Source organism: Camellia sinensis, chromosome 4 (genome assembly GCF_055761805.1).
Source record: "Camellia sinensis isolate YWXY chromosome 4, ASM5576180v1, whole genome shotgun sequence".
NCBI classification, from domain to species: Eukaryota; Viridiplantae; Streptophyta; class Magnoliopsida; order Ericales; family Theaceae; genus Camellia; species Camellia sinensis.
In genome coordinates, this window is record NC_138964.1 from 211,832,118 (window position 1) to 211,844,446 (window position 12,329).

General features: G+C 33.7%; 1 protein-coding gene and 1 pseudogene across 2 annotated transcripts; both read left to right on the forward strand.

The window, feature by feature from the left end:
* The first annotated feature begins 205 nt into the window (after positions 1–205).
* On the forward strand, positions 206–7,858 carry SCPL25 (serine carboxypeptidase-like 25). Of its 2 annotated transcripts, none has more exons than XM_028224994.2 (8): positions 206–700; positions 4,351–4,554; positions 5,391–5,566; positions 5,768–6,052; positions 6,164–6,303; positions 6,424–6,519; positions 6,620–6,725; positions 7,430–7,858. In XM_028224994.2, the coding sequence occupies exons 1-8, from the start codon at positions 400–402 to the stop codon at positions 7,571–7,573; spliced, it is 1,452 nt and encodes a 483-aa protein (XP_028080795.2). In that variant the 5' UTR covers positions 206–399; the 3' UTR covers positions 7,574–7,858. The 2 variants fall into 2 exon arrangements, with proteins under 2 accessions (XP_028080795.2, XP_028080796.2); XM_028224995.2 differs by having other exon boundaries at positions 6,173–6,303.
* A 1,357-nt stretch (positions 7,859–9,215) lies between these two features.
* Positions 9,216–11,305, forward strand: LOC114282348 (exocyst complex component EXO70E2 pseudogene; annotated as a pseudogene).
* Positions 11,306–12,329: the final 1,024 nt, after the last annotated feature.

Here is a 12,329-nt window from a genome sequence, read left to right on the forward strand (position 1 = left end):
ATTTTTTATCAAACCTTACACACGTGTGAGTTTGTATAGGTTTCACACCTATATGGAAGATTTAATAAAAATTTAATAAATTATTTCAGATTCATATGATTTTTCAAAAAATGATGATCCTCCATCCATTCTATCATAGGTGCAAAGTTAATTCAGATTCATATGATTTTTCAAAAAATGATGATCCTCCATCCCTTCTATCATAGGTGCAAAGTTGTCTTTCAAGCATAGGTTGCCCCAATAAACAAAAACTGAGAGTGCCCAAATAATTTATTTCATTCCCTCCCTCCTATTTAATCCTGTCCAGAGTGACACACAGTCCTTACTTCCGATAACACAAACAACTAGGGACAGCCATTTAATTTTCTTTTTCTTCTTCTTCTTTGAAGGCCATTGTCAATGGCCAAAGAAAATATCTTTGTTACAGTGGTCTTTGCTTTGCTTGTTTTTCATGAGTGTTATTGTGCCAGTGCTAGTTCTACTACTACTACTACTACTACTACACATGAAGTGAAACAAGTAAATGAAGAAGAAGAAGCTGAGAGAATATTGGGACTTCCTGGGCAGCCCAAGGTCTCTTTTGATCAGTTTTCAGGCTATGTGACTGTCAATCAAGTGGTTGGTAGAGCTCTGTTTTACTGGCTTACTGAGGCAACTCATGACCCCTTGTCAAAGCCTTTGGTTGTTTGGCTTAATGGAGGTTAGCCCCTCCTCTCTGTCTATAATTTGTATTTAAAATTTTGGATTTAGTGATGTAGGAAAGCTGATTAGTAGTTTTGGAAGGAAAAAGTTTATTATAACAGTTATTGAATGCAACAATTATTATTATTGAGTAGGAATGATATTCTTAAAAAATAAAATAAAAAACGTAACAGCGTTCACAGCAATTCAAATGTACACTTAATAGAATACATAGGAGTAACCTTGTTGCGAATATGATAAAAAGATGATTTTAAAGGTAAATTGAATCCCTGTGCATATATATGAAACTTGTTGTGTATATAATCCTTCTATACATACAACACACGTATATATATAATAATACTATACAATAATTGAATTTATGTCCAAACTTTCATGTATAATGATGTAAATATTTTTGTATTTAGTACTTTCTTTGCCTACTAATGGTGTGTTTGGTTGGAGGATTTTGGGAGAGATTTAGAAAGAGAAAAGGAAAAGGTGTGTAAAACTATGTGAAATATATACATATTTTATTCACATTTCACTTATTTTTTTCATTTTCCTCTTTAAATTTCTTCCTAAATCTCCCCACCAAACACAACATAAATAAAATATTTATCGTTATAGTTTATAATTTTAAAAGTACCATTATCACATTATTATAGATGAAATTTCTATATACCAATTTTATTTATGTACCATTTTCTTGTCAAATTAATAAGGAAAAAAAGTATAATGTCGTTAAAAAGAATTAAGCTTAGATATACAATGTAATAATATCAACATTTACTTTCTTTAGTCTAGCACTGTATTTTATTTCCAAGAATAAATTTCAATGAATGCTTTGCAAGTTGCAGCTGTGATATGTGCACATAAAATTAACACAAACAGACACATAAGGGGTGTTTGAGAAGAAAAAAAATAGTCAAATTTAGGCTAAAAATCACAAAAAGATAAAATAGGTTAAAATAGTTAATAAGACAAAATATCACATCAAACCGATAATCATTTCACTTTTTCTCTCACAAACATCACATCCAATTACAAAAAAATCCAATCATCTTCCCAAACACAAAAATTTTAACCTACTCAAAATAGTCAAAAATTAAAATAACTTATTAAAATAGTCACTTCCCAAATGAAGCCATAACATAGTTTCTATGCATATTTTGTTCACATAAATTTTTCTCATGTTTTAACATACATAAATGTCAATTAGAATTGCAAAGTTTAAAAATTAAAATTTACTTATGGTTTAATTGATTTGGGTGAAGTATGATGTAGTAAATAATGTACCTCACCCCATATTAAAAGGAAAAATTGTAGATCAACGTATATTTTTAAAAATAATTTTAAATTAATAGTAAATTTTATCAATTTTAATAATTAAAACGATAAATTTTTTTGATGAACTCATAAATCACTTATTCGTAATTTTTTCTATTAAAAATGAGGCATGCTCATATACTATATACTATACTATACAAGTGGGCTTCTTTCTTTCTTATTGATAGAGATGAATGATGATCTAACTACCCCCACGGGCAACAATCTCTCTCTCTCCTCTTCTCTCTCTTCTCTTCTCTCTCTACATTTATATTGGCATGTAGTAGCAGTAGTAAGAGTATAGCAGAGATATTCAATGCTTGAAAGCAACCACAAACTGACCTCATTTACTGAGGCTCAGCCATTACTCTCACCTTTGTCAGCATTCCCAGTCCATTTTCACTTAATTATAAGAAAAACACTAGCGACTCAAAAAATTTGTCAAAATTTTTACTAAAAAGTACTAGTTTGGCATACACTAAAAGTGTATTTTTTTTTGTATGATGCAACTTATTTAAGTTATATCAATCAATATTTTATCTTTATTTTTTTACACATTTTTTTCTGTTTTTTTACACCTTTTTATGAAAACTAAAAAAATACATTTATTTAGAATATTCAAAATCATATCTTACATGGTTTGAGTTCTACACTTTCATGTGGATTCCACACTCATGTAAAATATTTGATAGAAATTTTGACAAATCTTTGAAATCTCTAACATTTCTCTAATTATAATACCATACAAATATAAAATAAGGTCGAGACTTATATGTAAGCTTCACTTTTGTGGGTTTTATTTTTTTGTTTAATAGAGAATTGTTAGAAATCACAATTTAGATATTTAAATTCATTCACAGTATATGATTGAATATGTTGCAAGTGTGTGAATTAATATGGGTAAATTAAAAATTAATATATTTCATGTCACATCATTATAATTTATACTATTATTAAGTGAATGCCTCAATTAGTGTAATGAAATTTTTACCTTCCTCATGTTATGTGGTAGTATTCATGGCCGGCCCTGGGGCATAGGCCGCAAGGCCATGGCCTAGGTCCCTCAAAATAGACTAAAAAAATAGGTCCTCTTCTATTATAATTTAGTGTAATATATTAGGTATGTTTTAAGTTAAAAAAAAAATAAAAAAAGCCCAAACTAACTTAAAATAAATTGACCTATTAAAAAATTAAAAGGCCATTCAAAAAAAAAAAATAGCATTGTTATCTATTGAAAATAAACCCAAAAAAGTGGTCTCTCTTATTATAGTTTAGTCTAATATATCAAGTCCAAAAAAAATTAAGAAAGGCTCAAATTAACTTAAAATAAATTAATCCATTAAAAAATTGAAAGTTCCATTTAAAATAATTAGTATTGTTATTCATTGAAAATAATTTTACAAAAAAATTAGATTATGCAAGTATGATTGATTTATTTGCTTCTAAAAATACAAGAAGAGTGAGGATCAAGCGATACTTATTAGTTATTGTAATGTAATGCTAAGTATTTTTTGTGATTTTGACACAAATCTTTTGTCCTTTACTTTCAATTTTTTTTTTCATTCAATGAAATAAAAAAAATGTGAAGGACTCCAGAAATTTATTAGTTGATTATTGGATTTGGGCTCCGGAATTCTCAGGGCCGGGCCTGGTAGTGTTTTTTATTTTTTGTAAAAAAGTTACACAAAAAAGTAAGTAAGACTTGAACCTACGACCATAGATTTAAGATAGAAGGATTCAAACCACTTAAACTAAGTATACATTATAATATTAATTTCATTATTATTATTTGAATTACTAACGTTTCACATACACCACCCATTATTTCAAATTAAAAGAACTATTTTACGAATGTCAAACTTTTTTACAAGATTCATAAAAAAATAAATGATATTCATCATATTTCATATATAGGTTTTTAACTAACAGTTTAAAAGGATACTATCAATTGTCGTCGACCCTATTTGTTCTCTCCCCCCCCCCTCCCCCCCCCCCAAAAAAAAAAAAATAAAAAATAAAAAATGATTGAAATGTTGAAGAACTTATCCCAATAATAAAACAAGACGTGACAGCCAAATTTAGCAGTAACTGTAAACACTTGTCTTTCTACAAATTCTTTCACTAACCAAAATAAGCCAAGCCTGAAATGATGGGGCACAAAATATGAAAAGATATGAAATTTTATTTTATTATTATTTATATTTATGGGGAAGGTGTGATGTATTGGAGGTCGCCTCTCATTCTTTGGCCCAAGAGGCAAACCATGGTTTTTTTTTTTTTTTTTTGAAATTTTAAGAAAAATTACTATAATTTACCTTTTCAAAATTTTTGGTAAAGCAGGTCCAGGTTGTTCCTCTATAGCATATGGTGCATCTGAAGAAATAGGCCCATTCAGGATAAACAGGACAGCCTCGGGATTAAACTTAAACAAGTTCTCATGGAATACTCTGGCAAACCTCTTGTTCCTCGAAACTCCGGCCGGCGTTGGATTCTCTTACAGCAACCGGTCATCGGATCTCTTCAACACCGGAGATCGTCGCACTGGTTGGGCCTACAACCTCCTGCTTGTTGCACCATGTTTATCATGTTTACTTATTCTTATCTTTAAAACAATGAATGAGTGCTTATGAGTAGCTTGGCAAAATTGGACCAGCCAAATTGGTAGGCCATGGTCAACAGTGACTAGTAGGACTCTGTTATGATGAATTTTTGGCCCTCTTCTTTGATTGATTGTCACAAATTCACCACTGCCTTTAGCAAATCAATCATGACAAAAAGGGATTACATTATCCAGATGAGATCAGGTTGGGCTTGAACTTGCCCAAGTAGTCTAAGTATTAAGATTGCGACACATTAGTATTTTACGAAAGATGGGCTGATCCAGAAAATGTTGATAAGTGTGAGTGGGTGTACATGAATAATACTAGGGATCATGAAAAAAATATCATGAAAATTTTTCATCCGTTGATTAGTGTGTGATGTTTTATTGTATGTGTAATCCAAAGGTGGAGAACATTTCATGATCATTTTCATGATATTTTTTTCATGATTCCTAACATTACTGGTGTACATATATGTGCCTTTGTTTGTTACAAAATGTTGATGTGTCACAATCTTAGTGCTCAGGTTGCTTTATTTAGTTCAAATCCAAAGGGTGAAACAAGCTCTAGTGTGAGTCAATGGAGCTTCTGCCTAAAATGATTCTTGATTATTTTTATTTTTAACTCAATTTATGCTTACTAGTGGATCTTAGAGCAATTTATACACCATATACTTAGATTGATAATTATATGACAAATTCATCATCCCTATCGTCTTCTGCTTCTTCATTTGACATGGAGGAATTTTTAGTTAGCGATCTAATGTGAAATTTGATCCAGCGGAGGACTCGCTGCAGTTTCTGATCCGGTGGATGGATCGATTCCCACGTTACAAAAGCCGGGAAGTGTACTTGACTGGAGAGAGCTACGCCGGCCACTATGTGCCTCAACTGGCTAGAGAAATCATGAACTACAATTCCAATTCCAAACACCCAATTAATCTCAAAGGATTTATGGTAATTCACCTGTATATATAAAAATGTGACATGCTAACATATAAAATATAGCCCAACCATTTTATACGGGTCCTTTATATAAGAATCTGATCATAGAATCCGATTTTGTGCACTTAGAATTTTATTTTATTTTTAAAACATTTTTGTCATTCAACCTGGTGATGACTCTGAATTTGCATTCTGCTAAATTGCACAATGTAGGTTGGGAATGCAGTGACAGACAACTATTACGACAACCTTGGAACAGTGACATACTGGTGGAGCCATGCCATGATCTCTGACAGAACATACAGGCAACTGATCAACACGTGCGATTTCAGCAGGCAGAAGGAATCAAACCAGTGCGAGTCGTTGTACAGTTATGCTATGGACCAAGAATTCGGAAACATTGATCAGTACAACATTTATGCACCCCCTTGCAACAACTCCGATGGCAGCACTGGTGCTACCCGCCATACAATTCGCCTTCCTCATCGTCCCCATCCGGTATATATAGAGAATTAATCAAATTGAGTAACTCAAGTTATTTCAAAACTTATTTCTCAAAATGTAAGTTGTTTTGAATTTATTTCCCAAACTAAAATTTATTTTTTGAAGTTTGATCAGATATTCAGGCAGATTTCCGGGTACGATCCATGTACAGAAAGATACGCCGAGATTTACTACAACAGGCCAGATGTGCAGCAAGCTCTTCATGCCAACATAACCAAAATTCCATATAAATGGACTGCTTGCAAGTGAGAATTTTAACTCTCTTCTTTTCCATTTTTAACCTTTTCTTTAAATATTTTCTAACAGAATTATATCCGATTCTATTTATTTAGAATTTTTCTAATGAAAAATGTACAAAATTGCAGTGAAGTTTTGAATCGGAATTGGAATGACACAGATGTATCAATTCTTCCCATATACCGGGAACTGATTGCTGCTGGTTTGAGAATTTGGGTTTTCAGGTTTTGTTACTTTCAATTTACCATAATCACCATTGTAAATTTATTAAGTATTATACCAACTAATTTTGATTTTTACTTTGTGAATTTTCAACTATTGTAGTGGTGATGTGGATTCAGTAGTACCAGTCACTGCCACACGATATTCCCTAGCACAGCTCAAGTTGTCTACCAAGGTTTCATGGTACCCTTGGTATGTTAACAAACAGGTCAGTTAAATTTTTGTGACCCGGACTACTTTATGTTGGGGACCCTTTTAATCCCGCATATGTGTGATTATTTTGCATTGGGGTTGCTCAACTTTGCTGGTTATTCCTCCTCATGACTAGGGATTACTTATTTTGGAATGTCTTATCTCGCGGATTAATGAATCAATGTATAGTTTAAGGGAAATTCTATTATACACATCTCTGATCATATGCATCCCTAAGTTATGTTATTTTTTTTTTAGTTATGCCTAATTTTTTTCTTTAGTTATAACGTTATTTTAATTATAACTCATGAGATCTTTGGTTATATTTTATTTATTGTTTGGTTATAATTTTTTTTTTTTTAAAGTAAGACTCAAAAAGTATAAAATTATGCTATTTTCTTCTTTAATTATTAAATGCATACGGGAGTATGTACCATACTCTTTCCCGTAATTTAAAAATACTAAAATGAAAAATACATATAAAGAACAAAAACATGTTTTCAATGTCATAAATTATAAGATCATGTTAATGACCATAACTAAATGGGATCTCATTATAATATTAAAATGGTTTGAATCTCAATGCAGATATTTACATATTCTTAAATATTTGTATACATTTTAAAACACTTTTTACGCATATATCAATGCTTCTTGAGTGGTGTTTAAAATTTTCTTAATTTATTTTTATGTGGTGTTTTTTTGTGTTTGGGTGTGAAGGTGGGAGGGTGGACAGAGGTATATGAAGGACTAACTTTTGCAACAGTGAGAGGGGCAGGTCATGAAGTTCCACTTTTCAAGCCAAGGGCGGCCCTTCAGCTCTTCCAATCTTTCTTAAGAGGGGATCCCCTTCCAAAGTCATAGAAACAAAATATATCCTATCTATCTCCATTGGAACACTGTACTAGGTACTAGGTAATTTTTTTTTAATGTATTTTGTGTACTAGGTAGGCGAAGAACTGTCATTTTAAATATTGAAAAGAAAATATTTATTTGGGGGAGGAGAAGAAAGAATTCAAAAAAAGATGAAGAAACAATTGGAGTGGAGAGGATTTATTTTTATTTTATTTTTGTAACTATGAATTGGTTTGAAGCTTTAGTTTAGTTGAAATAATCCCAAGGAAAGGTGAAGGGCAATGGTTGATTCCATTCCAAGTTAATTTTTTTAAAGATGTTGTGATTTTTTAAGGTGTTTAATTTTTTTGGTTTTTATTTTACAAGTATAAGTAGTAATGTTAAGAACATAGGGATCAAATAGAAGATGAAGTCTACATATAGGTCCCATCTCTTGTGAGATGCTATTGGATCAAATGCTTGTGTTTGCTATTGGATCAAGTGCGACCCATCACATCACTGGCATTATTTCGATAATTTGAACGGTTTATTTTGTGTTGATCGTTTACCTAAAAAAACAAATTTAGATTGATTCGATAAATTTAATTTTTTATATTTTATTTTTTGATGGTTTGTGAATTAAGGTTTGGAAGTAGGAAGATAAGGGTATTATGATAATTTTAGTTTCGGATAAAATTATAATTGAAAAAAATAAACAGAAAAACCAAAAAAATTGACCAAGTGTGTGAACGGAGGGAGAAGGCATGTGGAAAATAGAAGCATTGTTCATTTTCTTGGAAGGCAGAAAGTAAAATCCAGGAAGCTAAACAGCAATTCAGAAGAAACAAGAGTAGCGAATATAAGAAAGACAAAAAAGTATAGAATAATAGTAGACATAAAAGATTTCTCCAAAGTGATGGCCCAAGAAAGCTCCGAATCCCAAAATGGTCAGTTTCTTTCTTCCGCGTTCTGTCTCTACCCAAATTTTCAATTCACTACTTTACAGATGTAATTACTTGTATAAATTACATTTATTATAGATTTTGTTCCTGCTATTCAGCTTCTTTGATTCTTGCCGATGCAATCTTAGAAACCCATTTATGTTATTGACATTACTTTTTTGGCATGTTTGGTTTAGCTTGGATTAGTATTCTTAGCACAGTTATTGTATGTCCAACCCTTTATCAATTTTTTAATTTAGTTTGATTCTAAATTTGAGTAAAAAACTTTCATATGAACTATTCCAATCATTTCATCAAAATCTTTTTAAAAATTCCCCAACAATCGCAAATCTTCCTCTTCTTCAATTTTGATGGAAAAAAAAAAATCATGTCCAATGCTTCATCTTTTAAATTTTCATCATATTCAAATTTGATGAGTTCTCAATTTTGCTGTAAATGATTGACTCTCCCTTGATTTGATGAAAGAAAAGATGAAGCATTGGAGATGATCTTAGTCATGGGATTATCAATCTCTTTGAATTGAATTGTGCATCTTATCTCATATTTGGATTGGCCGGTGATTAGGGGATGTAGTGACAAAATTCTATAATTTAGCCAATTAGTCTCAACCAGTCCTTGGAGCATCTCCAATCATTTCATCAAACTTGTTTTAAACAATGTTTTGAGAATTTTTTTGGTCTTATAATGGCAGAATTGGGAAATTCCAAAATTTTCATCAATCAAGCATGAATTTTGGCTAGGAAGAAGTGGTTTGGCTTCAATTTAAGCGGGTAGCTTTTATATTCTGGTTTCAGGGTATCTGTTGTGTGTTCTTTAATAGTGTTATTTGTGGTCTTGGGGCTGTTATATGCTATGGGAGACTGTAAATCTGCATGTCCATTGTTGGAAGGGGACGGAAATCTGATTGATGCTGCCCAGCGCATCGTAAAGGCATTGGAGAAGAAGAAGAATTTTACAGATGATGATAGGAAAATCTTGGCAGATCTAGGCACCCGATTGTCCTCTATGAGTAAAGTTAGTGAAAACAAGGATGGGGAATCCGAGTGGTTAAGTGAGATTGAGGAACTGCTAAATGCTGTTCAGGATTAGGTCACGAATTGGGAGGTGGATCAGTCTATGATATGGGACTGTGGCTCTGAAAGATCTTGTAAGTATGTGAAGATGGTGATTGAAGCTCGAAAGTTGACTGAAGGCTTAGAGAGTTTGTGTTTGAGTAGAGAGAGTGATGAGAGTGGGATATCGTGGAGGGCTCATGATGCTCTTCAGATGGCAATGGTAAGGCTTGAGGAAGAGTTCAGGCACATGCTTGTTCAGTACCAGCAGGCCTTTCAGCCTGAGCTTGTTTCTATTTGTTCCAGTGAAGAAGATGTGGATGAGAACTCAATTGTCTCTTTTGGGATGACTCGGTTGAAGGTGTGCTTCAGAGAGATAGTATCAGCAGAAGCTCAGAGGAATTCATCGTTGATTTGGTCCATCTCTCTTTGATTCCTGACCTCAAGTGCATTGCTAATTTAATGTTTGATTCGAATTATGATCGAGAATGCACCCAGGCCTTTATTAATGCCAGGAAAGATGCCTTGGATGACTCTCTCATCCTACTTGAAGTGGAGAAAATAAGCACTGAGGATGTGATGAAGATAGAGTGGGGTTCGTTGAATGTCAAGTTGAGAAGATGGATACGTGCTATGAAGATCTATGTGCGGGTCTATCTTGCTAGTGAGAAATAGCTGTGTGATCAGATTTTTGGTGATCTCAATTCAATAAGTTCAGTTTGCTTTGTTGAGGTGTCAAAGGTTTCAATGTTGCAACTCCTGAATGTTGGTGAAGCCATAGCTTTTAGCCCTTACAGACCAGAGAGGTTGTTTTGCATTCTTGACATGAACGCTGTGCTGGCAGATCTTGGTCCTGACATAGATGCTTTGTACGCCAATGAGATTGGTTCTTGTGTCAGAAACAAGTGCCAAGATGTCCTAGGAGGCTGGGCGATTGTGTGAAGGCAACATTGATTGGATTTAAGCACGATGTTGCCTCAAGAATATCTACCAATACTTTCTCTGGTGGTGGATTCCACCATCTTATTAGCTATGTCTTGAATTACATCGGGAATCTCACAGATTACAGTGAGTCCCTCAATTTACTCCTCGAGGACGGCAATAGAGAAGATACAGTTTTGTTTTCACCCGACTTGAACGAAGTTAGTGAAGAGGATGATGTGAGTGGAAGCCCAATGTCTCCCTACTTCCAATCTCTCATTTCGATTCTAGAATGCAACCTTGAGGACAAATCCAAACTATACAAGGATGATTCTCTTCTTCACCTCTTTTTGATGAATAATATACATTACATGGCTCAAAAGGTCAAAAGTTGTGAGCTAAGAACTATTTTAAGGGATGAGTGGATTCGCAAGCAAAATGGGAAATTCCGACAACATGCGATGAATTATGAGAGAGCGACGTGGAGTTCAATCCTGTCTTTGTTAGGGGACGAGGGTATTCACAATACTGGTTCAAATTCCATATCGAAAACTCTGCTGAAGGAGAGGCTTCAAAGCTTTTATGTTTCTTTTGAAGAGGTTTACGAAAGCCAAACTAGATGGTTAATCCCAGATAAACAGCTTAGAGAAGATCTGCGAATATCGATATCCCAAAAGGTGATCCCCGCTTATCGGTCATTTGTTGGAAGATATACCTGTTATCTTGAAGAAAAGAACATCAAGTATAGTGCTGATGATGTACAGAATCACCTCTTCGATCTCTTTGAGGGATCCCTGAGATCATTACACAATTTCCACAGGAAGTGAGTGAGAGAGAGAGAGAGAGAAATTTATCTTGTGAGAATGTTTGTATGGTTGTAACATAATGAGGCTGAGAGAGTTCCACTGTTGTGATTGTTGGGAGAAAAACAAACAAAAGTCCAATTCGAAATATCTGAATCCGGCACAAAAATAGCGGAAGTAGTTTATTCTCCCTCTTTGTGTGAACCTATTAGGAAGCAATTTAATAGAGCACAATATATTCTGAAAATAATCTGAAAACGATGATCCGACAATCACACAACAAGGCGACAATAAATTTTTAACGTGGAAAACCTTCTCGATGTGGAAAGGAAAAACCACGGGACCTTAGTCCACCAAATATCTCCACTATCAACAAATAATGGGTATACAAGAGTTCTCTCTAGATAGAACTAGAGGCAAACAATCAAGAACAACTTACAAATAAGCTTCCTTGGCAACCAAATATCAAAATACAAAATTTAGAAAAAAATCTCACCAAAAACGGGAATTGTTCACAGGCCAAAAACCAGCAGTAGAATACTCCAAATCTGATCTCCACCGTCCAGCATTTAGAGTCTTGAGTTGTGAACTCGCCTACCAAATTTTAGCTCAATCAGATCACAGATGCTTGTTGATCGGATAGCTTGATCACTGCTGGACAGAATTTCTCTTCTCCTCTCTGTTTTGATGGCTACTACTACGTCTCTTTCTGTGTTACAGAGAAAGGGTTTGTCATCCTACACTCATGGGCCAGATCTTTTCAAAAACATAACCTCTCCATGTGGGCTTTGGAACTCACATGGGTTTTACTAAATGTTTTGGGCCATCTTCCACATAGAAGGGAAACCCAACCCAACAAATCTCCCCCCTTCCGACTAGGTGGAGGGATTCTCCATCCCAGCAATCGAACAACACATCTCAAGCTTCTCCCTAACCGGAGCTTTTGTCAACATATCAGCACCATTATCATTAGTATGAATTTTTTCAAGTTCCAACAACTTATGATTAAGAAATTCTCTTATCCAATGGTATCTCATGTCGATGTGCT